Raw genomic sequence first — 26,834 nt, 5'->3', positions numbered from 1 at the left:
TATCTATCTCCCATTGAAATCAGTGTGAGGTAGGTGCATAAATTGTAGAGATAGAAAGGGTAATGAAACTGACTGGTGCCATGGAAAAGTTAGGACTAATATTTCAGGGAGAGGTGACACGATAGCAATATATAACTGTAGACGCACCCATGTACTATTTATTACAATGCTAGAGCTGGGCCATGCCCGGTGAAATTGTCAGTAATTTAAAAAGGGGTACACAGAATGCATAATTAATTTATGATACTGCTACCAGCTATTACTGAGGCCAAGAACTAAGCAAGATTCAAAAGGGTTAGACACTTTGAAACAGCATCATCCACAGTTCTGTTTTCAATGGCAAAGCTTTAGAGGGAATGTAAATCCTCCTGCATAATCCACCCACTAGTTGCCTTGGGGTAGGAGGAAACTTCCCCTCAGTTGGCAAGTTATGCCACCATTGTCCATTTTTCTTAGTGCACTTTCAGCTGGGCTGTGGGAGGAGGTAGATGTCTGCTTTGAGCTGCCATAGCACCACCTCCTCAGTTCTATTTTGTAAATGCTGTTCTGCCTCACCCTACTCACTCTCAGTGATGAATATAGCTTATTCCAAGGGCAACCAACCAATGCATCCTGTTGGGGCTAGCTTTAAAAAAAAAAAAAAAAGAGCTGGGTGAAGAGTAAGAATGAAGCCTTCCTTAGAGAAAAAAAAATCCTAGCTCCATGAATCCACCTTATGCTTCCATCTGGTGCTGATACCTGGACTGGGGGTGTGTGACTAAGTTATTTCTGAAAACCAGGGAAAACATAGGCCATGACCACCGTGCATCTTAAGCTAAGTACCTTTGATGGCTGTTCCAGCCGGTCTAGAAATTGTCAAATAAAATTCTGCTGCCGGTGGCACAGACAGGATAAAGAGGCGTGTGCGTAATAGAAATGACTGTGCTGGGGCTCAGATTTACTTGTGGCAGGGGTGTACTATAGAGCTGCAGGCCTGCTCCTGTCCTCATCCATGGATTAGTCAGCCATTGTGTGCCTGCTGAGCAGGGCCTAGAAGAAAAGGGGATTTTGGCCCATGCATCAGTTTGCTCCTTGAGGGTTTGATTGAGTCATATGCATTCCTTGCATATTACTTAATGTGAACTGGTCAGATGAGCCCAGTAGAACCATCTCAGGAATATGCCCCCACTCAGTGTAGGAGCCTAGCTCCTGTTGTTGGAGCTTCCCAATCAAGAGCCAGGGAGTAGGTGTTTGCACTGGCTAGCTTTGATGTTAAGCACTCTTGACTAGCTATAGTTAAGTCTGCAACTTTTGACATTTTATTTTTGAACTACAGCACCATCCCTAGGAAAGAATAAGTGATAGTATTAAAAAAACCACGAGTCAGGGGCTTTGTAAGCCTCCTTAAGAAAAGCCAAATCATAAGTCCCCTCTGCTGGGTCCACCCCAGAAGTTAATAACTTAACCTTGGTCTGCAAGCTGGCCTGACATCAACCTTTCCCCTGGGGCTGGTGTTGTTTCAGTTTGCGTACAAACCACCTTGGAAGGCCCCAGGTGGAACCAGCACTTAGCTAGTGTTAAAAGGTGCCATTCTGTGTACAAAATACTTTGCTTTGTTAACAAACATGCTGAGATGGTTCCTTGTGTTACTGTTCCTTATGCAGAGGGTGCAGCAAACCAGAGACTGTGTTCCAATAACAAAAAGGACAAAGAAGCATTAGTATGGAGAATGCTTTCCCAGGTGTTTGGCTGCTAGGTCTTGCTCACATGCTTATTTATTTAGGGGGTTGGCAGAGAAGTGATGAAGGAATTTCCCCCCAGGGCAGAGACCCTAGGAGTTTTACACCTTCTTTGGCAGGATGGGGCATGGGTCACATGCTGGCTTGAACTAGTATAAATGGTAGATTCCTTGTAATGTGACATGTTTAAATCAGGAGTTGAAGACTTCAGTAACTCAACTGGTGGTTAGGGGGGTCTAATATAGGGGGAGGTGTGTGATGGTCTGTGGCCTGCAATGAGCAGGCAGTCACACAAGATGAACTAAGAAAAGGAGTACGTGTGGCACCTTAGAGACTAACCAATTTATTTGAGCATGAGCTACAGCTCACTTCATCGGATGCATGCCGTGGAAACTGCAGCAGACTTTATTTATACACAGAGAATATGAAACAATACCTCCTCCCACCCCACTGTCCTGCTGGTAATAGCTTATCTAAAGTGATCATCAGGTGGGCAGGACAGTGGGGTGGGAGGAGGTATTTTTTCATATTCTCTGTGTATAAATAAAGTCTGCTGCAGTTTCCATGGCATGCATCCGATGAAGTGAGCTGTAGCTCACGAAAGCTCATGCTCAAATAAATTGGTTAGTCTCTAAGGTGCCACAAGTCCTCCTTTTCTTTTTGCGAATACAGACTAACATGGCTGCTACTCTGAAAGATGAACTAAGCACTTGGCTTTCCATGGGTTGCTGGAAGCTAGAAACAGCTATGCATCCTTGGACTTGGAGAAATGGCTTTAATCACATACAGTGCTTTCACAGAGCCACTTCAGAGTAGTTTGTGATTGCTAGTATCTCCTCTTATCAATTAAAAATAAGTCAGCTTCATTTTATTCCTCTTCCTTTCTCCACCATGTCTGGCAAGCAAGGAAGCACTTCATTTTAAATTACGTTAGGACCCTGTAAGTTTTTCCTTTCTAGACTGATTAGCTACATACTAAAAGAGATAAGAATGAAAGGATTGGACTTTACCGTGGCAACCTAAGACTCTAGAGTAAGAGAGCATGGTAGTGTGGAAGACTGAAAATATTAGCGGTCATTACATGTAGAGACAGTGGTGAAAGTTCCTTGATAAGATGTGATTGAGTGATGCCCTTTTAATATTTTGGCAGTAGCAGCAGAGGTCAATCAGTTTTTGGCTGCGTGCACAAACAATGCAGGAACATGCCTATCTTCTCTAGACTTTTAAGAGGTTCCATCAATAATGCTTGTTTCCTTCTTCCCCATTCTACACAACTTGCCCTCCCCCAACCTTTGGGGCTGTCACATAGTTGATTACAGAGCTGCAGGATTTCAAAGACTACATCCATTAACTGCCTCATCACCTTTTTTTTTTTTTTTTTTTTTAGAAAAGGGGGGGTTCTTGTTTGCAAGGCTTACTTGCCCACTTGGTCAGTTCAAGTCTAACTAGTTTCTATTAACTCATTATCTGTTTTTCAAGCATTGGAACAAGACTGCAGTGTTCTCCCAGGCATGTTTTAGAAGACTAACAATTTGTTTGAACTTTAAATGTTAGTTTGTGCAGTGAGAGATAAAAAGGAATCTTTTAAAAAAGTGGAAGTCAAATCCTAGTGAGGTAAATAGGAAGGAACATAAACACTGCCAAATTAAATGTAAAAATGTAATATGAAAGCCAAAAAAGGAGTTTGAAGACCAGCTAGCCAAAAACTCAAAAGGTAATAACAAAATGTTTTAAGTACATCAGAAGCAGGAAGCCTGCTAAACAACCGGGGGGGGGGGTGTGTGTGTGTCCTGGACGATTGAGATACAAAAGGAGCATGTAAAGACGATAAAGTCATTGCAGAGAAACTAAATGAATTCTTTGCTTCAGTCTTCACAGTTGAGGATGTGAGGGAGATTCCCAAAGCGGAGCTATCTTTTGTAGGTGACAAATCTGAGGAACTGTCACAGATTGAAGTGTGTACTTTATGGAAAGATGGTCCTTTGTGCCCTGTTTTGTTTTTTTTTTTTTTTGCTTGAAAAGAGTTTGGAAAGGGGCTGTCAGCCCAGTTTGGGTGGACAGAGGTGCTTATGTATCCCACTTGTGGGTGTGGGTTGTGTCCCTTTCTGTGCCTGAAACACAGAGGCTATCAGTCTAACAGACTTCACCAACAGAGCCTGGTGCTTGAGCTCAAGCGGTGGAGACCCATGCTTTCAGCTCAGGAAATCAGCGACTCAAGTTCTTTTCATTGTTTCTTTAGAGCTTTGGCAAAAGAAATGGTCACTTCCCCAGGTTTTTATTCTTCTGATGCAGTGTCACTAGTTCTCCAAGAATTCTTCAGGTCTAGCACTGTATACCCTATTGGTGAAATCCTGGACCCACTGAAGTTACTGGGAGTTGTGTCATTGACTTCTAAGGAGACTGGATTTCACTTAGTATTTCTACAGTGGGCAGGAAACGGAAAAGTAGACAGAAACATGACTAAATTAAGGCAAACCCAAGGCCCTAGGTACACTCACAATGCTCCCCCACAGCTCTGTCTCCATATGGAATACCTAGTAATACCCCCTGCATCCTCTAGTACTTACCCATGCAGATGCATTCTAGTTATGGGGTAAGTGAGCAGGGCCCACTCCCCACTTCTCATGCCAGAGTCCATTGCTGAGGAGGTGTTGCCAAGGGTGCCCCTATTCAGCAGGTCTCTGAATGAAACCCCCAATGGCATACACAGGGCAATTCAAGGCTCTTCTTCCCCCAGTCATAAGGGCTAGAAGCTTTTTAAGTTAAGCAGAAACTGGTGTAACCACATGACTCCAGGTGCTGAGGCACTAGGTCCGAGTGCCTTCATCCAGCACTGGTCTCAAGCTCTTTATACTGGTGAGTCAGAGGGTAGCAGTTTTTACCTGATAATTTAAAGATAAACTAAACAAAAAAAAGTCACAATATGCAAAGCTTTATTGAAGTGGAATGACAGTGCTAACAGTGTTCATTAACATCTGGTCTACAAGAAAAATAGAGAAATATATAGTGCTTTAGTATTTGGTAAAAGCTTGATCTAAGCAATATTATAATACACTAGTGTCAGTTTCACAGTAACTAGTAACACTTAAGCTGTGCCTTGTTGCAGAGGAAGAGTCTCTATGAACAATGATCAGTCTTGGATTTTACTCTTTCACTGAGCATGAACAAGGGCACCTGCTCCCTGCCCATATCCAAATCCTTTGGGGCCAAAGTTCTTTGCATAGCAGCCTGAAAGGAAGGGGAAAAAAAAAAGCAATGTTTTCAGAAAAGACATGTTAGGATGCCTGCAAGTTACTGGACTTCTATTGCTCAGGACTGCTCAGCAAAAGCAGTGTTCATGGAAGGATGCTAGAGAATAGAGCATTTAGAGCCATTTAACTATTCCTCAAACAGATCAATAAGTAATATTGCACAGTTGCAGAACAATTTTTAGCAATACTGCAGTGCTAAATGTCAAACACTGTCAAAAGGGAGGAATCCTTCTGAGATGTCAGCACAGGATTCCCACTCCAGATCCGAACTGGAGATCTCTACTCCTTAGAACACATGCTACTCTGAACTGTAGACTGTTAGGGTTCCAGCATGTTTCTTCAGCTTACCTTTACAGTAAATTTCACCTTCTTTCTCAGTCAGGGTTGTGGATTCTAGACTCTTCCCACACTTGGCACATCGGAAACAGTTTTTATGCCAAGGCTAAGAGAAGCAAAGAGTATAAGTCATTGTATTTACTAGACACTCTTGAGAGTAACTTTTAAATAGCAATAGGTACACAGACTCCTGTAGCCTAAAGCAGACAAGGATCCTACTCTAGGAGTTTTCTGTTTCTCACTTAAATAATGCAACAACATGATAGATGACAGAGACCAGCTCTTTTAACAGATTGTTTCAGATGCAAGTCAAAGAAATATTATGCTTTAGGTAAAACACTAAATACATTTAGGTTTTGCCAGAATCTAACAACTGCAGCCCCAGCCACTTGCACTTATCTTTAAAACCCTCCCCCACCTTTATCTTGGTTTAAAGGACACTGAACTGGTTTGATTAAATGGTGTTTTCCATGCAGAGAAGCTGCTATACGAAGGGAATTTTGCATCACAGTAATTGGCCTACCTGACTCTTTCTGGCTAAATATGCTGAAAAAACGGTTTTTAGCCAAACCTTGCTTCGATTGTGTGTGTCCCTGCCCCCCCACACCCTATTCAGCAAAGAACTTTATCAAAATCTATTTTACCTTTCCAGCTCCTATTACTTTCTCAGCAGCATAAACAGAATCACCACATCTAGAGCATTTCTCTGCACCTCCAAATTTCTGAGCAAACTTTGAAGTATTTGGACTTGTTGTAGGTCGGTGAGGAGATGGTGTGCTAGAAGAGGTATATAGTAGGTCAGTCTTGTGTGCCTATTTACCCTCTAAAACAGTGGTCCTCAAGCTTTTCATGTCAAAGCCCCCATTGCCCCTGTCTATACCCGCCTTCCTCAAGCCACAGTCAGGAACCAGGGCCAGGAGTGGGGCCGCAACTCGAGGGGAGGGGTGGACAGGGGTAAGGAGGCCTAGGCTGGGGCCAGAGCTGTAGTCGGGGCTAGGAGCCAAGGGCCAAAGTCTAGCTGAGGGCAGAACAGGGCTGGGTGGTGCTCCCTCCCAGCCCTGTCACATCCCCTGAACGTTCCTCCATGCCCCTCAATGAGGGCACACCCCCAGTTTGTAGACAACTGCTCTAAAAAGAGGAGAGCGGGGGATATCTGAATACAGGATACAAATAATTATTTGTAACGATACACACCTAGGTTTCGCCAGAATCCTTAATAACTGCAGCCCCAGCCACATGCATTTGTCTTTAAAATCCACCCTCACCTTATCTTTTTTTTTTTTTTTAAATCAAGACACTGAAGTGGTTTGATTAATGGTGTTTTCCATGCTGAGAAGCTGTTATTTTAAGGCAATTTTGCATAATAATAATTGACCTATCTGACCCTTGTATTTAGTTAACGACAACATGATGTTAAGTTTCCTCCATGCCATAGTACTTCCCAGTTACCCAGAAGGTGTAAACACCACAAAGTAGTATCTAATACCGGATGCTGACTTGGTGAGCCATTGCCCAAGTCAGTATGCCAGTTTCTAAATTAAATTTGGAGATACTGAATGAACAACCTCATGAGAATTTACATCTCAACTGTTAAGATTAGAAGCTGGAATTTTAGCAAGACTGAGCTACGAACAGTTGAACTTTAATGGAACTAGATGTCCAATTAAACCTTTCATGAAGTCATCAGAAGTGTGTACTAGTTATGGCATTTGCTGTTTAGATAGCAAACTCCTACTCTGAACAGGTTTTGATATAGCTTTAAGTACTTTTAACTGACCTGCTTTAAAGAACCAATTCTATCACACTTTTGATACTGCCTGGCCAACTAGTTGCTATACCTGACAGACTGAAATGCAGTAAGGCACTTCAATTTAGAGCAGGATTAAGTTTTCCATATAGACAATAAATCTGTATACCACCTCAAATCCTCCTTTATTTTAATTCATAAAAAGAACACAACCTTGTCAAAGCTTAGCATATGAGCCTATCAGCCAATAAGTCAGATTTGAATACTAAACAAGACATGTTCAGTAATCTTTAAACTTGCATAAAGCCAGTAACCAGCACAATATAATTTTTCATAATCCAGAGAGATTAAAAGCTTGATCCTAAAGTCTTGCCTTCAGGTAACTCCCACTGATAACAGTGAAAGTTGTGTGCAGCAGGACTGCAGGAACACGCATCATGGGTTCAGTGCACCTCTGACCTACAGTGTCTCTCTACTTCAATATTCTGCTGTGGGATATGCTGGCATTTTAGTGTGTTTAGAGCATAGCCACATTATACATCTGTAAGAGCATTTGGCCTTTAACTCCTGCATGAAGAATCTTTAGCACAACATGAAGATCACATGCCAACTGTACATCTTGCAGTGAGATATAATGAAGAGTTGAACTTACTTGTCATGCTTGATGCCCAGTCTCTCGCCTCTGTCCATGTTGAGTGTACCTGCTCCTTGGCCATAGCCATAACCTTTAGGACCATACTTTTTTCCATAGCAGGACTTGCAGTAAACCTCATCATCATGAATTGCTACAGTTGTGCTGTCTAAGTTTTTCCGACAAACCACTGGGGAAAAAAAAAGTTTTAAATTGCCAGAAGCCATAGCACATGCAGTAAATAAAAAAAAAAAAAAAAAAAAGTCAAATGCCAGATGTCATGGGTTCCCCTGTCCACAGTTGTTCCTTATGAACTCTTCCTAATGAGCTGTGGGACTGCTGAAAATTAGAGGAGGCAGCTTCTCTTTTGAATTGGTGAATTATGTTTAGCTTCATAAAGAGGCTCTATTCCCTCCCACCCTCATGGTGATGATATTTAAAGAATGGAAACTTGTTGTAGTTTGATTAATGAGGTTACACAGAAAACCAGATACTAAACTCAGCCATTTCCACTCTTGCTTCAAGTTACATGGAAACAAGCATCTGCATCAGTGCAGAAGCATTTAATTGTCTGACAGTTCAGGGCCCTCTGTTCACATGGGCAAGCTGCTTCTCCACAGCTTTTGTACTGCTATTTTAGACCCTGGGGTTTGTTTTACTTTTTATGGATACCAGACTAGAACTGTAAACCCAAGAACCAGATTGCTTTCAGTAACCCAATAATTTCATCAGAGGTATCTTTCTATTGCAAGTGGCTGATCCTCCTTTTCGGAGGAATGCAAAACTTCAGGAAGAATGAAAGCATGTGTGAACGGCAACATTTTAGCAGGCAAGAAAGAATTAGATGTATTATGCAGATTGATCGGAGGACAGAAGTTAAGACTTGCCCAAGGTCACATTGTAAGGACTACAGCTATTTCTGCTTCCCTCTTCTAAACATTGCTTTTGTAACTAAGTTTAGTGCCCTTTCTTCAGTCATAGCATTTTGATGCCTGTACAGGGTGCAGGTTGGACTGAAAGCCCAACTACAACCCAGTTCTTTAAGACTTTGTTTAAAAAAAGCTGTAAGAGCTTCAAAATACACAGAAACCTTTGTTTATTGCATGGATTCTGTAGACCAGTGGTTCTCAACTGTGGGTCGGGACCCCAAAGTGGGTCATGACCCTGTTTTAATGGCTGGTTTGAGCTTCAGCCCCCCATACCCAGGGTGGCAGGGCTCAGGCTTCAGTCCCCACTCCTGGGGTCATGTAGTAATTTGTGTTGTCAGAAGAGGGTGCAATGAAGTTTGAGAACCCCTGCAGTAGACAGTTGATACACGGCATTTTATAGTAATTAAGAGCAATTAATCAATTTTAAAATACAAGTCTTTAGTTTTGCTGAGTTTAAAACAAAGACTTAAAGACATAAACATGACCTTGGCTTCGCTCATAGTGAAATATACTAAACCAACCAACTGTTTGACTGCATGTTCCAAGTTTTAATAGAAGAAACTTCTATAAAAACTGAACTTAAGCCAACTGAGCCACAGCCAAATAATTTGCTACAATTGCTGTAGAGTACCAGGAAAAGGAATATAAACACACCTATATCCCATCACCACACATAGATGGGATGTTGCAGATATTAGTGGCAAGCTAATTTTGAAAGTCTTCCTGTTTGTAACTGTAGTTTCCTTAAAGCAAGGCTGAACCCTAATTCTGTCCCCAGATAGTTGAGGCCAGAAAGCTGGGCAAAGTGACACTGCATATTTGCAATAAGTTGAAGTACTCTGGTTTTGTTAGACAGGCAGTTTGTGAATTTTTAAGAATACCTTTTTTCCAACTAATAAACAATCTTTACAGCAGAAAAAGCTAGTTTTGATGCCTGAATGAGTTGGTTAGACTGAAAAATAGTGACTTGGACTCTATTCATCTGAAATAACCCACAGCCTCCTATGCCAAGGAGGGCTAGGATTTTCGCTCCGCTAAACGTATTAGTTAGAAATTCAGCCAAACTACTGATGCTTTAATATCCTACGCAATCTACATGGACCTGGGTGAAAGAGAGAAAGGGAGGACTCATTTAATTATTCCTTCAGCCCTCCATCTACTTTCCAACAGATACAGAGGTAGAAGCTTGGCTCTACAAAACTGTATCGAAACAAATCAAGCCTTCTTGCTGTGCCATTACCTGTTTGGACAGAATTCAAATGTAGGTTTCTCACTCTAAAACATGTTCCTTGCCTTTTTCCAGACATAAAGTTGTGAAGGAGAGATCTAGGCTCAGTTTAACAAGTCTCTTTAGGACCTCTCCCACACCAGAGAGGAACACCTTTCTTCAGTGGTTCTGGTTGAGCTCTCCCTCTACTGACATGGAGGTCCTTATGAAGCATAAGGGAAAGGGTGACAAGTTAACCTAAATCTGACAGCATTCATAGCATTCCTGGGGGCCCCCAAAACTAGACCACTCTGGTAACTTGCACTGCCATTCAGTTTCCCACATGCCAACTCAGAGCCTTTATTATGTAACCCCAATGGATACATTTGTAGAAGAACATCTTGCTCTGACACTGTTCAGTCAGACATGCAACAGAGCCACTGAAACTTTCATTGACAAGAGTTGGCATGACACGAAAAGCAGCATGTGAGGAATACTTACTGCAGAGAAAGCAGCATCTGTGGAAGCTCCTCCCATCACACTGAACCTCTTCAGCATGGTAGACTGTTCGTCCACAGGCACCGCACTTGTTACCGCCTCCCCAGTTTGGCATCCTGACTCTGTGAAGATACACCAGTAATCTGAGACAGAGCAGCAAGATCGAGATTGTTCACTGAATTATTTCACAGGTACAGTTCTCAAAGAGTCAATACAAAAGAGTCTGAGCTAAGAACTGTAGTAATTTAACACAATGCTGCCAGTCTGCCAGATTTTTGGCCGTTTTGAGCCTAGTTCTATAAGAAAGTGTCTACAGTAGTCAGATTGTGAGTACTAAACACATTCTACATCCCAGATAGTACTCATAGGGTCAAACAGCCTTTATGGGCTTATCTGTAATGCTGCAGGAGCCTCCAATTAAGCAAAAGGAACAAATCTTTAAACCCTTAAGTTCCCACTGTTGTATGCAATATGGCTTGGTGCATTAAGCAGGAGACCTGGAAACAGAAGATAATGCCTCCCAAAAACCATTTTTTTTACATTCCCTGTTCAGAATTTTGAAAGTTACATGAATTGGATATGCACAAAGTTGCATGCATAATGGCTTTACTGTACCTTGAATGAACACCCTCCCAGACGGATGTAATTTCAGTTTCTATACTTCATTAATCCGGTTTCTCTCTTCTGATGGAAGCCAACCAATTGTGCCAACAAAGGCATTTTGTTTTTCTGCAGAGTCTATGCCTTGGAAAATGGCATAAACCACAAAGTTTGCCTAACTGGAGAGCAATTTGCTATGCTAAGAACAGTGTTTTTCTGAACTAGTGTCTGAAATTTAGTGGTTAATGGGGATCATTTCTGAGGCATCCTCGTGCTAGTGACATAAAATCTCACCTTCACCAGGCAGGCATGTGCAGTGAGCCCAAATATTCAAAGTAGTAATTTTGTGAAAGAAAATGGCTGACAACCACAAGCATGTAGTATTATTTCTTGTCACGTACTAAGCTGCAGTAAATTTTAGGAACACCATCATTATTGCACTTACTGGTTTGATACTTAAATATTTGCTAGTAGAGACACTCCACCCCCTACAGCTGTAAAGGAAAACTAGTGCTGCTAGGATGGCACTTCTGTGAATGCCAAAAGCTAACTGCTGAAAAAAATTCCAATTTAAGCAGAAGAGCACTACAGTTAAGGTAGACACTGGGAGGCCCTTGGGACAACTGGATTTTGTTTCTCAAATGAGACTGTTCATTAGATGTAATTTTCCAGACAGTCAAGATAAAAACATTGTTAGTTCTTAAATCTTCTTTATAGAGTGCTGTTGCAGTGAGAGGTCAGGATTTTTAATGAGAAAATAAATCTTAGAGTTCAGCTGTTTCCTCATGCTCCCTCCCCCTACTTTTTTCCATTTGTTGGCTCTTGTTCAAATGGAGACTGTGAGCTCTTTGGGGCAGGGCCCATGACTATACGCTGAACACCACAGTGGAGGCCCAGTTGTTAGTTTTTTAATGCAGACCCAGAATTCCATTGATGTTGTAGTTTTAAGACAAGGATTTCACCTATGTGTAAATATTACGGCAGTAGGGTATTGACATAGGGAAAGTTTACAGGGTCACAAGGCCTGCCTAACAGCCCTTGGTGCCTTTGAAAAGTTCTCCTATACGAATCAGAGGTAGACATGGAGGGGGGAAAAAAAAGTGGAGGCTTCTCTGGCAGAACTCAGCCTCTCTTGCTACCTCCAATTACTGAAAAGGCAGACCTGTCCCTGATCTGTGCTTTGGACTCCATCTTATTAGTCAGAGGTTGATAGGAATGACATCTGAAGCTCCCTCTCACACTCACCCATCCAGGACCTTCTGTTCAGGGAGGATGTGAAGAAAGAAAAGGGGAGAAGTATTTTTCTCCCACCCCCCCAACTTTCAAACCTGCATTTGCTGTTCCTAGTAGTTCCCCCAAAGAGCAGTAGCAAGTACTGTAGTCAGTACGACTCCTGACCATGGCCAGTGGGTATAATAGGCCGGGGAAGCTCAGCTTCCCCTAGTGCTGGCACTCCCGAGACTCCAGAGAGGTTACTGATGAACCCAGAAAGCTGAGTGGCAAATTCTGCCTCCTCAGCCACCCTAGAACCTGCATGGGGCATATGAAAAGTTTCTTCCGATGACAGTGAGACCTTTGATTGGGGTCTGGGGAGGGGAGGAATGGCGCAGCTGCAGCTGGCCCAGGGCTCCTCCAGTCAAAGGAGGAGTGCTTGGGCCTCCAGCCAGCCCAAGGCACCCCCAGCCAAGGGGGGGCAGATGCTCATGACTCCTCCAGGTGGGGGGCTTGTGGCTCTGGGGGCTAGCCTCTCCAAAGGGGGGCTCCACCCACCACCCATGCTCTTGATAGTTTCACTGCTGTCTGCAGGGTTTTGAATTGGAGTTGTAAGGCTGACTAGTGTCCTATAAAGGAATGCTTCCGAGTCACTATCTTTGGGAAACCAGGCTGTATGAATGGCTTCTGTATCTTTGTAGACCAAGGATTGTGTCTCTAGGGTTACCACAGCTCCTTGAGGAACTGAAAACAATAGCGGGGATGATTAAGGCAAAGCACAGTGGTTATAAACACCTCCAGAGAAGTACCACCTTCTTAGGAGGCTCTCAAACCAGATTCTCCAGAGACCAATAGACAAACGACTTTGGGATAAATGGACTGACCTTAAACTGACTTGGGGTCTTCATTCAGATTCCTGATCTAGAGACTGATCAGAACTTTAACCACAGGGAAAACCCAGTGGTGGGGATTTGAAGGACTGACACCTACTAGAGCCCCAGACTGGCTTTGGGGTGACCCTTGGTGTGCTTTTAAACATGCATGTAGGTTCTTTTACTGTTATATGCTATTGCTGTAATGGTTTTTCCCTTAAGAGTAAATGTGCTTGCTTAGAAGGAGCTGTGTGGTAACTTATCACAGCTAGCAATACACTGTTCACTGCCCTTGGAGAGAAAGCCAAGTGTAGACACTAGACTTTAGGCAGACTGGCGTGCTGGGGATATCACAGCATAGATCAGGGAGCTGTGCAGCCTGAAAAAAAAAATCCAGTCAGAAGGGAGTGAGATACAGGTCTCTGCCCAGAGAGGGAAGGACTGGGAGCTGGAAACCTTTAAGTGGGTGCCCTTGGGGGGATCACAGAGGGGAAAATACAGTTTCAGGACAAGGGTGACAGCATGCCCTTCAAAAGGAATGTTGCTTAGTAACTGCTAAGAGACCTTTGCTCAATGGGGGGGGGGGGGGGGGGGGGGGGGGGGGGGGGAGGAACGACAGCCACTAGTGGAATGTGGGAAAACAAGATTAACTGATTAACTCAAATTGGGACATCTTAAGCAAATTCTTAAGCAGAGGTTTATGGAAATGTTCTGTTTAATACAGAAGTGGCTTAGTAGCTGTTCCATTTGTGGTGGTGACATTAATTTAACTACTGAAATATTTCTTTGTGCACCCTTTCCAAGAGGTTAGCACAGTTGCTTCTCAATGGGTTGGCAATAACTAATACTCTGAGCGGGCTAGTAAGATTTGTTTTATGACACCACTATTTGTCATTCTTGGCATCATTCTTGGCATTGGTAGAGTCTAAAAATTAAGATTCCATTTCTTTTATTCAAGTGTTTGGCTGTGTTACCACACAGCAGCTGACATCAATCATGGCAAACAGGGTCCTCTGAAAGAGGGATACAGGCTGCATTTCTCTTCCAAACCCTTGTACATTAGCTGCAGAATGGAGAAGAGATTCCTTCCCACTTTGTATGCGTCTGAGAACAGGCCAAGTTGAAATTTTGTTTATTAAATAAGCTTCTTTCTTGGGCCTCACAGGGCTTTGGCACTGTTACAAGGCACTGACCTGCCTTTTGTTTGTTTTCACATTTGAACCCCCCTATGTACACACACATTATTTAATTGCCTCTTTCTTATAAAAATATTTAGTAAGAAGGATAGTCCCTGTACCCAATCACTGGGGCTGAGACCCAGGTTCACAGCTCAGTTACAGCCTTACTGGGAGAGTCAATTAATCTACCCTGTGTCTCTGTTCCCCAGCTGTCAAATAGGGAAAGCACTGCCATACCCCAGAGAAGCACTGGGAGGATAAAATCCATTATGAATTACAAGATGCACAGATACTACTGTGATAAAGGCTATGCAAGTATCTAGACAGAATTTAAAGGAAGTCAGAATTTGATGTTCTTAAGGCTTTTGATTTTCAAACTTCAACAAAGGTTAGTGCTTCAAGAAGGTGGGTGTCCCTGAGGAGACAAGGCCAACTGTCCTCCCCTTTAACATTTCCATAGGAGCTTCTATAGCAGTATTCCTTGAGCTATCAGCACAAGTCATCCCCAAGCAGTCAAGATTAGAAGACGGACTTCAGTGAGAAGCAGTCTGTTAATCTGTTCCACATACAGCACCTCAGAGTGGCCAGATAGCTAGAGAACACGGTATGTAGTCCTGCCCTAAAGATCAATTCTTTCCACTTAAAAGCTAGATATCATGTGTTCTGTCTACATTATTCCAACATGAGCTATGCTACACATTAGAGCCCCACAGGCAGATTAATAGCATTCTGATTTCAGTCCTCCGAAGGGTAGGGAGGATGTTGTAGCTCATGAAAGCTGCTTGCAGAACTTGATAAAACTTCTGCTCGTTCAGGCAGGCCTTTAATGAATTTAAGAGCCATTGACGTGGTACTAAGTTTTCCAGATGTTTGTACCAACGGTACCCTATAATTCTGAACTATTTTGTTTTTAGGAGTTCTTGGCAGCCACCCTCCTCTCCACAGGAGCATACACCTGGACTTGCAGTATGCGCCTGCCAAGAGGTACTCAGTTCTATACCCTGCACCCCTTCTCAGAGTGGTGCTCTGATTTATGCCACGTTGAAAGCCATGACTGTACTACCCCGCTCCCATTCCCCAGTTCGGTGCCATTCTCTGATGGGAATATAGGGTTAAGTCAGCAGTCACTAATATTTAAGCAATTTTTTTAAAAATAAAACAATGCAAGTGTTTGAAATGTTTCATTCTACATTAAAAAAACACCTTATCTTAAAAGGTGTTCCTTGCCCTTGCTCAGTGATTGGTCTAGAAACTCACATTTCATATTATGTTAAGTAAAGCATTTGTCCGAGGGTTGGACAAAAATTCTGTAGGCAGTTGACCTTAAAGCTTTGATTCTTATTGAAGATTGGACTCTTGTTTTGTGCATTTAAACATGCACAGTGTGTAGAGTCACAAGTAGGACATCTTGCCTAAGCAGCAGTCCGGAAAAGAAGCCAACTTTAACCCTTCAGAAGTTTTAGCCATGATGACAGAACTCAACGTACTAGTGAAGGACACAAGAGCCAAAATTGATCGAGATATTTTACAGGCAATATGCTAAACAGCAGCATGTGAGGAAAGTGCTAAGCCATACTCCCATGCAATTCAAAGGGATCAAGGCAGTGAGGATGCCTCAAGAACACCTAGAGGCAGCTACTGTGCCCTGCAATTAGGCGACCAACCCTGTTTGCTACCAAAAGAAGAGATACGTACACACAGTAGTAGGTGCATGGGTAGAGCTGTGCCTTCCAGGCAGCTCCCCATCCAGGAACCTTATACATTATCTACACATTAAAAAGGATACCTGGGTTTGAGTTTCCACTAGATGCAGTCAAAAGACTAGAGTTTTGTCAGAGCCAGCCAGAAGCAGAAAAGCTATAAAATTAAAGCAATAGGAACTTAAAGAGTGGGGTTACTCCCCTGCACATAATATTTTACATAGAGCTGCATGAAATGTTCACATAGCTGAACAGTTCACAACCAAGTTGCCGTCACAAGCGAACTGCAAACAACTAACTGTTTCTGGGTTTTGGAGTCCTGGCCCATGGGAAAATGCAGCATTTCTTTACTTAGTTTCTCCTGCTCAGCTCTGCCCCCCAAACTGACACTTTCCATTTTCCACTTCAATATTTATCCCACTTCTAGAACTAGTTGTGGGAAACAAGTATGCAGATACTAGGATTATCACTACAACACTTCCATATACGAGCATGCACTAGTATAATCTCCCTATGGCACAGAAGGGCCCAGTTAGCCACCTTCGATACTAAACCACAAAAACAAAAAACTCCACAAACACGCACTACTGGTTGGATACGTCATGGGGCAGTGACCTGTTTGGAATCCTGTTAAAAAAGGCAGGGCAAAACTAAGATGCTCTCTGAGCCAATGGAGATTCCCCCATGCCCTCCACACCACAAGATGACTGTTGCTTCACAATGTTCTCTGTCATTCCACTGGATGAGAGGACTGTCTCCTGCCAAAGCCCTGCAAGTTTATTTGCTGAGCGCTCTGAGCTGGTTCAACCATTCAGTCATGGAACCTGACAAAATAGCAAGAGACCTTACCCCAACTGTCCAAATCTGCACAAAACTTAGCTACACTGTACAAAACTGCCTCAAAAAACAACTCACCTTAGAGTCTGGAAAATGTTGCACTACTTTTAGAGACACTTCCCCCCCCCACGCTCCCGATGCAGTGTTTTAAAAAAAAAAAAAAAAAAAAAACTCCATGATGCTTTCATACAATGGCAACCTAGAAACAGGGAAATGTGAAGCATTTACTATTTAGTGTTTAGTATTTATAGTTTCTACTGATAGGCTGTTGTAGCATGAGATTCCTCCCCCTCCAAAAAACCCAAAAAAACCCATGCAACTTTCTTAGGGCAAGAACTGTCTTGTACAGCATTGTCAGCACTTAGCACTTAATAGTCAGATAATCAAGTTTTACCTGCTGTGTACTTGAACTTCTGGAAGTAAACCCTGCTTCAGGGAAGTGAGCCCCTGCTTATGAAGAGCGCTGAGGGAGGGGGGAGAGAAATCTTTCAAGCTACTAATCTTACATCAAGCCAGTTTTAGATGTACATCGGACTAGCTTTTCTAATAGCTTTAATAAGAGACCCCACCAAGCCATTCTAGTCATGTACTACTCCAAATTTGTTAGTGTAACCATTGTGACAAAAACAGAATTGTTGAAAATGGAATTGTTTTGGCCAGGAACATAAGTAATCAGCTTGGCAAGCTAATGCTATGTGCACACATATCCACTACAGTGGAACCTCAGAGTTATGAACACCAGAGTTTCGACTTGACTGGTCAACCACGCACCTTATTTGGAACTGGAAGTACACAATCAGGCAGCAGGAGAAACTAACAAACCAACCACCCCCTGCACAAAATGCAAATACAGTACCATACTGTGTTAAACGTAAACTAACAAAAAAAATAAAGGGAAAGTTTAAAAAAAATTAGACAAGGTGAAGAAACTCTTCTGTGCTAGTTTCGTTTAAATTAAGATGGTTAAAAGCAGCGGTTTTCTTCTGCATAGTGAAGTCTCCAAGCTGTATTAAGCCAATGTTCAGTTGTAAACTTTTGAAAGAACCACCACAACTTTAGGAACGTTTCAGAGTTACCAACACCCTCCATTCCTGAGGTGTTCGTAACTCTGAGGTTCTACTGTATGTGCTTCTTTTCCACAGGTATCAGATAGCAAGTGAATTTAGATTGCTTCATAAACTGATGTTTTGAATTTATGTACGTTAGTCCACTCACACCTTCCTGCCTTCCGTCAACTCAAACTTTGAAATGCAAACCCTCCAGACCCACTATTCTCAAGTGATTTTGAAGCAGCTCTTTGCTCTCTTGCCCTCCCGGCCCCCCAAGATGCTGGAGATTCATAGACAGTAGAAGATATGGTTGAACTCAGTACCCCACAACAAGCTGGGCTACTGATTCTACACTACCATTACCCCACAGAAACTGCCAGTTAGTTAACTTAGCTAATTTAATGCTATATAGCATAGTTTTAGGAGATTAAGTTATTGCAAGTATCAATCTAGTGTATCCAAACAGATGTACGTGTCAGGGTCAAGGCATTTCTAGCAAACTAGCAAAATACTAATTAGTCAAGCACCCACCGATATCCGCATTATTTAAACCATCCAATATCCAGGGATTTAATTTGGCCAAGGAGAAAGGCAGGGCCGGATTTTCAATTAGCCAGGTGCCTAGGGGCACTAGTGTTCTAGGGGCACCTGACCCCTCTAAAACTCTGTGCAACACGAATGTCAGCTGTAGGCAGGGTGGGTGCTGTTCCCAGGGGCACGCATGGCGTAAATCCAGCCCTTAGCCTAATTAACCCAATATATTTTTGCAGAAATGCCCAGAATTGGGGGCACACACTCAAGTTTACTGGGAGACCACAAAACCCGCACAGGTGGTATTTTGGTCTCATTAGGTAGCGAAAGCCATTTCGCTGCCATTTGAAATCACTGCCCTACTCACCCGAGGTGCATCTGCCCCCAGGGCTGGTTGGGCCAGCTTCAGGCTCCAACACGAATGCACCGCCCCAAGGAGTCACTGCATCTAGGAGGTCCGACAGGCCAGGGATTTCCCAACCCGAAGGATGCCGCGATAGGAACTGGCAGAGAGTGGCTCGGCTTCAGAGGCCCTACACGGTGCCGTGAACCCTGACGCTCTTCGGTGAGCCACCTGTGATGACGCCCGGCCTCGCACGGAAAGCCCAGCGGCCGGGGCTGGAGAACAGGCGGCAGTACGGAGGAGCCCCGGCCAGGGCAGCGGGCCGCCCTAGCCCGACCCCGCGGGCCCCCGCTCACCACCCAGGGAGTCAGTGTGCGCTGGGGCGGCGGGGTCGCGTCTCTCTCGTCCCGCGCCGCAAGCCGGCGGGGGGAGCGCGAAGCCCGGCAGGCGCCCAGCGGCGGGGCGCTCGGGCTGTGAGGCAGCCCCGGGGAGCGCGGGCAAGGCAGCGCCCAGGGCAGAGCAGCCGGCAGCCCCCGCGCGCTGCCCCCCGGACCGCCAGTCACAAGGCGGGGCCCCGCTGCAGCGCCAGGACGCCGCCCGCCAGCCCAGCCAGGAGCCGCCGGCCCCGGGGCAACCGGATACTCACCGCAGCGCCTCCGCTCGCAGCAGCTCGGGGAAAGGCGGCAGCAGCAGCCGGATTCACTCTCCGTAGCCGCCGCTGGGGCGGCCCCGGCGCCTGTTTAAAGGGTCCGAGCGCGGCCGGGGCGGAGCTAGAGCGGGAAGCCCAGCCCCACCCGCCCGGCTCCGCGCGCCTCCCCGGCCAGTCCCCGGCCCCCGCCCCTGGCCGGCCGCAGGCCCCAGCCACTGGGGACCTTGAACCAGCGGCCTCCGCTGCAGACCCTCCCCGCACGCCCCGGACGTCTCCTGGAGGAAGGTTGGGGTCCCGGTTTGCAGGAGCTCAGCTCGGGCGGCTCTGGGAGTGCTCAGCCGGGGAGCTGGATTTCAAGGCTCCGCGGCCGCAGGGGGGAGTGTTAATCTAGGGCTGGGCGTGCAGGTAGTTTGGAGACGGGGTCTTATTCCCAGCCCTCCCCCTCTTCTCTCCCCGCTCCCAGCCCGTAGCTGTGTCAGACAGCTGAGCTCCGCTAGCTGGGCTGAGACTGAGCGTCGCCTACAACTGCAATCCGGGGTGACCACAAGAAACGGCACGTTTCACTCTGCTTTCTGCCATAGCAACGCAGGCGTCTGGAGTAAGTGTTCAGGCTGCGTTCGCAGCGATCCTTCAGAACCCACTTCAGAGGACGGTGGCAATCAGATGGTAGACATCTAAAAAAGAAAGCGGTAAAGCATAAAATCTTGTCTAGGAGAAAACCCTTATTTTTTGATAAATGTCTGAGGAAATAATTGTGCGAGCAGCACTTTTCCGGCTCTTGAAAGTCAGTAACCTATAACCTCTTGTTACTAAAGAGAGAGATTTGCTAATAAGACAAAGCAGCTTACTTTTCTACAACACCTTTCATCCAAGAGGATCCGAAGGTGTTTTACAAAAGGCCATGAATCACTTCACCCAGGTTTGAAATGCAGCCGCTTCTGGAGCAGAGTGTAGCATCTGAGTTACAGGATAGAAGGACAGGATGTGAAAAATCCTATACGTAATAATGATATAGAAAGGTACATATCCAAATTACAATTTAACCATGGCTAACAACTCCATACTCTTGCACAAATGCTGAGGGATCTTTATTGACCACAAATGGGCACAGCCTCCTATTTATATCTGATCAGAAGGATTGCACCTCCATCAGTGCAGCACCTCAAGATATCATCCTGAATTCTTAATTGAATTCTTGACTAGTGGTGAACTTGGGTTTTGAATAATGTTTAATTCTGTGTTAGAAAACAGTTCTCTGGGAGCCATGTTTGAATTGTGTTTTAATGTCATTTTAAACATGGCTCCTTCTTTAGTATCAACAGGATCTAGTGCGTTGATTGTTTTTGATTCCTCTCTATCTATAGTGTTTTCTCTGATCAAGAAGAAGCCCTGTTTATTAACCAAACACTAAATCAGCAGAGTATTCAGACAAAGGTGCTCTTTATTTCAGCACAGGGAGTACTTTCTCAGCAAACTCTTATGTGTGGGCATTTTCTTACAAAACACTATAATTATTCTAAAGTAAAATGGCATTTTTGATAGCATCACTTCCTGTAAGCCCTAAATCACAACACCTGCTGCACATTCAGAGACCACAAATTGTCCGTATTATAAGATTAAAAATTACATCCACAACAGGCATGTGAATAACAAGAACAAATGCTAGCTGGCCTCTCCCATTAGAATGAGATAATAGGAGCACTTAGTGTTCAGAAGTTGCTGCCTGTGTTTGTGATGGTTACTTGCAGATATTTTCCTTCGTTATTATTATTTTTCTTTCTCACTGCAATGAATGATGAAGGGCCACATTCTGCTGCCTTGCTTATGCACTCCTTAGAGCTTTACTCCATGATCAAACTCATTGCTTGCTCTCTTGTGGAGTAAGGTAGTACTCATCGTAAGTAACCATGGCAGTCTGCCCCAAAGTGATTTTCCACAGTGATGCAGCACAAAAAATGCTAGCATTTATGTTATAAGAGGCCCTATGGGCTTTAGAGAAAAAGAAAAACAAAAAGAAGTAGTTGTTAGCTGACTTTCATGTCCTTCCTTTGACACTGCAATAAGAGAAAGGATCTCCTCTGAAAGAACAAAAGAGGTGGACAGAGCCAGAAGTTTGGCTACTGCAGATTCTGTTTATCGTGTCTAATGCACATTTCCTCTAGTCTGACCAATCCCGCTCCCAGCCCCACAGTGAGCTAGCTTGGAGATAGAATATTTATCTCTTCACCATGGTTCCCCTCCATATGCTAAGAAGTTTTTTCTTTTGATAAAGCTTTCTAAAGACTATTATAAATATAAACAAAGGAAATCTAAATTAGAATAAAATGACTTTACAGTTCTGTTAAGATTCTAAACTACCTAACACAAGGAAATTCAGAAACCAATTGGCACTGTTTTTAATAACTTGTCTTATTGTAACTAGAGGCTGAGACCTGTACAATAGCTTGACACTATGGAGTGAGTTCACATAGATTAGCTGACCGTCTTAATTCCAAGACTAAGTTTCCCCACTTTTGATCTTTTGTCAGTCTAATGTAGGGGCAAAACTATGGGGGAAAGGGAGACAATCATAAGTTTGTTGACACATCAATGACTGTGTTGACGCACAGCAAAATCCTCCAGAAAAAAAATTAACAGTATTGTATATTTGAGAATTTTGTATAGCTCTGTATTCACTATATTTTGTAGAATCACTGTCTGAAAACAAGAATCAGGACTCATTTTCACCTGTGTTTCGCTTTTCTCCACATAATATATTTGTTTTGATTCTGGCTGTTCCTGTTGATAAACATAAACTTTCCAGTCAAGGGAGCAAAAATTGAGATTTTTCTGTACTTTCAAAGGTCATATAAAGGGAGGAAATTGTATATTCAGAACTTTGTACAGATAAAATTTGCATCTGATCCCCTAGCACCTTGACTCATTACGTTTCCCTCCTTGTTTAATCTGCAACCTTGGATCAGGTCTTTATTGCCCACAAATGGACACAGCCTCCTACTTATATCTGATCAGAAGGATGGCACCTCCATTAGTGCAGCACCTCAAGATATCATGCTGAATGGTTAATTCCTACTCTTCATTGCTGAATTCTCTGTCTGACCTCCACCCTGACTCCTTCAACATTGCTCATCTATCCCCTCTTCCAGGCCTTCTGTAACTTCCAGTCTATCAATGACCATGACTCCTCTTCTGCTCTAAGACCCTCTCTCTTTCCTTTCCTCCATTGTCTAGTCATTGACACCTCCTTTGACCCTCACAAGGTCTGCCCAGCCAAGCTCAGCGGTAGCTCATTCCCTCCAATCACTGCTTATTTGAATAAACAGGATTGTTTTACTGCTACTTGTTCTCTCTTTGTTTGTTTGTTTGTTACACCCTATGCTAGGATGTAAATTCTTTGTGTGGGAAAACTTTTTAAAGAAGAAATTGTCTTTTTAATTATATATGTGTACAGCACCTAACACTTGGGTGGGGGGAGGCTACTTCCTGTTTGGGGCCTCCAGGCACCACAGTAATATAAATAATGATAAAATCATAATTGGCTCCTGTGCCATTTTGGGAACTTGTGAGCAGGAGCTCCTCTTTCAGACAGATAGTAGCATGGGGCAGTGGCCAGGAAAATGAAACTGGCAGCCACTGGAGCCTGGGACAGGGAAGAGGAGGAGGAGGAGTTGGTGGGCTGGAAGCTTGACTCACACACCTGGACAGCCAACCCCATCTCCTCAATAGCCTTCACAAACATGGTTAGCGCCATCCTGACATATGCAGCCAGGCCAAACCAACATTTGGAGAATGATTTTGCTTCCCAGCAGCAGGAACCCAGATGACGTAAAAAACACCCAACTTCATAGGGAGTGTCCCCAACCCAGCTAGCTGTCCCCAAAAGTCTCAGCTACCATAGACATCGGGCATAAAGAGAAGTCAGATCCACCAGCCAGCAATCACCACCCACTAACTAGAGAGGATAGCCAGCCTGCCCAAGTCTGGACATAGAAGAAGAAAGAAGGAGACTCCAGATTCCAATGTCCAGGGGGTGGGGGTGAGGCCTGGCTGCCAGGCTGGAATTCAAGAGTAGGCCAAGATTTGGACCAGCTGTACTCCAGAGCGATGTGTTTGCCTTGCAGTGGAATATCACAACTGTGAGCATTGTCAGCTATGAAAGAGTTTTGGGGTGAGTTAAAACCTGGCCTGTGTGTGCCCACATGAAGGTTTCCTGTGGATTGTAAATACACCTTTGCCATTGTAAATAGACCCTTTCTTCAATCAGTCGTATAGAACTTCAATGCAAAGGACAGTGTGTATGTGCCCAGTCACTCTAAAAGTAATGAAAAAAGGCTTTCTTTGTCCATCTCCTATAAATCAACATTTAGATTCACTGTGGTGTGTGTGAAAGGCAGGGGTTTTTTTTGGGGGGGGAGGTGTTTTTTCATTTGTTTAGGGTTTTTTTTGCTTTTTATTTTTTTGTAAGGGGAGCTTTATTATTTCCATGACACTGAGTCTAGATAAAACTGGATCCTGCCAGTGTTTGGCCCCAGCCCCCAAATTCCACTGCTTAAATCAGTGGTGGGCAACCTGAGGCCCGCGAGCCACACGCAGCCCGTCAGGGTAATCCACTGACGGGCCGCGAGTCAGTTTGTTTACATTGACCGTCCGCAGGCACGGCCGCTAGCAGTTCCCATTGGCTGGGAACGGTGAACTGCGGCCACCGGGAGCTGTGGGCAGCCGTGCCTGCGGACATTCAATGTAAACAAACCGTCTCCCGGCCCACCAGCAGATTACCCTGACGGGCCGCAGGTTGCCCACTACTGGCTTAAATGGAGAACAAATCTGGCTGCTGCAATTGCACACACAACCCTCCCTCCCCCTCTTCCCCAGTAAAAAAAACCCCAACCTAACCTTTGACATGCCTTGGTGCAAGAGTGCCACAGCCACAAAAATCCAGATCTGGTACCTGGATCCAGCGGTCATTCTGAGTTCAGCAATTTATAATTAGAAAAATGTTTTAAGTTTGGATAAAAAGATTTGAAAACATCTACTGACTTTTTTGCTCCCTTTATGGAAGTGGCATATATAGGTTTAGATTGTTGGTAGGGAAGTATTATTCTGTTTCCTTCTGATTTCCTTGCCTGTGTTGAATGACTTTATAAAGTTTCTGAAAGTATAAACAAGCAGCACTCTCCCGTCACTTGTAAAACCGTTGAAACAAAGCATGCGCACTCTCCCCAAATCTTTGGTCATAGCTGTGCTGTAATATATGACAGTAGGTTTTGCTTCTTTTTTTTTTTTGAGGCTGAATAAATCACAGTTTGTCTGACCTAGTTTGCTTCCAGAACATTTGTTGTATGTCGCAATCTTTAGCCTTTTTACAAACCACTAAGGTCTTTCCACGCACCTGGGATCATCTTATCCTGGATTGCTTTTATAAATGTTGCCCCAACTTCTGTCTACTTAAAACAAAGAATGTCAATCTGCTGTTCTATTACTGCTCCTTGTTATTATTTTGTATGTGTGTCTGTGTGGTGGGGAATTATTCTGCTTCTCCCTTTCTGGATTTTAATGAGCCTTGATAGTTATACCCTGACATGGTTATTATTCAGAGTATCTTGTACTATTAATAAAAGTATTCTTGTGAATGCTGAAATATTGTAGTCAGTAAAACAACAATAAAAAGATTTGTAAGTCATCCCTCCCCCCCACTTAATATGAAAGATTATTTTAAAGCCAAAGGTAGGCCTTCTCATTGCTATAAACCTTAAAGACCAAGTATTACACAGTGATATCCTCAGTATCTCAATTAATTTCTCAAAACCTGTTCATAGCAAAGGGGGATTGTAAAGTAAGCTTTACACAGTATTAGTGAGAAAGAGAAGCGAAAGCAATTCATGCTGTAACCTTTATTTGCCCCTCATCAGATATGCTTTTTCCTTGTCTAAATTTGCATACGTTTTAATACTGCTTTCCTCATACATAGTGCTTTTCAGTCGTAATCTCAACCAACTATTTAATTTATTGAACAAAAATATAAACTAATGATAAATCAACAAAATTTGAACAAATGCACAAAGAAGGAAGCACAGGCAACATAATTGTAGAGTTTACTGTACAAAGACCTATGATTATGACTTTTGAATGAGCTGTTAAGTTCCAAAATATAGAGTTAGTTAGAGATATACGTCCAAGGAAGCTTCTGTATAAGTAAGTTACATTTTTAAAAGTAATTCCCCTAACCTGAGAGGTTCTCTTTGTAAATTCATACAATTCTAGCTAATCTAAAAAGCCCTGTTTGTTTACATGTGTTTCACCTGTATGGAAATCATTATCACCTAGTGACAATGAGCACTTACTTTTTTAATGATTACTGAATTACATGATCTTCCACTCCTTAATCAATACAGTTCTATCAAATCTACAAACAATTGCTTAGTGGTTTGAGCACTGGCCTGCTAAACCCAGGGTTGTGAGTTCAATCCTTGAGGGGGCCATTTGGGGCAAAAATTGGGGATTGGTCCTGCTTTGAGCAGGGGGTTGGACTAGATGACCTCCTGAGGTCCCTTCCAACCCTGATATTCTATGATTCTATGAATTGCATCTTTGTTTACCTGTATATTACCTACATGAAGATCATTGATGCTACTCAACATCTAGGTCATAGGTCAGATTTGTGACCTTATTTCAAGTCTATGCAAAGTGACCTTGCGAATGACATACAGCATGACATTCAATGCCTAATAGTTTCAAAGGAGTTTGTTATTCACACATTGGCTCTCATTGAAGATTTGCCTGCTTTTAAGATTAGAAAAGGTTATTTTTAAGGATAAGCTTTGTTCTAAATGATAACTAATGCTGACCTGCATCTGTACTTAGGGCCTGATCTAAAGCCCATGGATATCAAGGGGAATCTTTCAACTTTGGATCATATTCTCAGAATCCAATTCAGCAAACTGTTCTGCTCAGTTGTCCTCATGCCCTGGTGGAGTGCCATTGACTTAAACGGGGTCATGATATGTGCAGGGCTGTACACATGCAGGCCAGCCTGCAGTCACAAGACCTCAGTTTTTCTGAAACATGCCTGCAAATAGGCTGTACTGTTTTACAATCCTTAGATGTGGGCTTTCAAAACATTTTCAGCTAAGTTTGATCAGGGCTGTAAAGGAATTCTTGTAAATGGCTCAGCTCCTCATTAAAGAAGCGTGAGTGGAGTGAAATTCCTTGTTTAAGCAACTCTTTATAAGACATTGCTTAAAGAGGCAGATGTCTTATATTTATTCTGTTTTTTCTACCCCATGTTTAAATCCTGGTTGAGGTCTCTGTAGGCTTATCAAAAACCCACAAAGAAGATGAAAAAAACATACAATTTGTATTTAATCCTAAATACATCTAGTGAAGTAACTTGCCATGCAGACTGCTGGTGCTGATGCTATCAGGGTCATTGAGCTTAGAAGCTGAGCAAAATATTGAAGTTATTATATTCAAGTTCTGAGGTTTTCAGAAGAGCTCTCAGAAAAGCTTAGCAAAACTTGAACTCCATTTAAGGTGCCAGCTCAGCAGA

General features: G+C 43.4%; 1 protein-coding gene across 2 annotated transcripts; it reads right to left on the bottom strand.

Annotated features, from left to right (window-relative positions):
• Window positions 1-4,634: 4,634 nt before the first annotated feature.
• On the bottom strand, window positions 4,635-19,442 carry CSRP2 (cysteine and glycine rich protein 2). Of its 2 annotated transcripts, none has more exons than XM_048835728.2 (6): window positions 19,286-19,442; window positions 10,321-10,439; window positions 7,705-7,873; window positions 5,950-6,082; window positions 5,318-5,411; window positions 4,635-4,946 (listed from the first exon to the last, which is right to left on the bottom strand). In XM_048835728.2, exons 2-6 carry the CDS (start codon window positions 10,430-10,432, stop codon window positions 4,870-4,872), a joined length of 585 nt encoding a protein of 194 aa, XP_048691685.1. In that variant the 5' UTR covers window positions 10,433-10,439; window positions 19,286-19,442; the 3' UTR covers window positions 4,635-4,869. The 2 variants fall into 2 exon arrangements, with proteins under 2 accessions (XP_048691685.1, XP_048691684.1); XM_048835727.2 differs by lacking the exon at window positions 19,286-19,442 and adding an exon at window positions 18,664-18,819.
• Window positions 19,443-26,834: the final 7,392 nt, after the last annotated feature.

This window comes from Caretta caretta, chromosome 1 (assembly GCF_965140235.1).
Source record: "Caretta caretta isolate rCarCar2 chromosome 1, rCarCar1.hap1, whole genome shotgun sequence".
Classification (NCBI taxonomy): domain Eukaryota; kingdom Metazoa; phylum Chordata; order Testudines; family Cheloniidae; genus Caretta; species Caretta caretta.
This window is presented reverse-complemented; position numbering and strand designations above follow the sequence as displayed.

Coding starts and splice junctions, on each gene's coding strand:
- CSRP2 (XM_048835727.2), bottom strand. Junction 5,412..5,949: donor AAGTAATAGGAGCTGGAAAG/GTAAAATAGATT, acceptor TGCTTCTCTTAG/CCTTGGCATAAAAACTGTTT. Junction 4,947..5,317: donor AGGTGAAATTTACTGTAAAG/GTAAGCTGAAGA, acceptor CCTTCCTTTCAG/GCTGCTATGCAAAGAACTTT.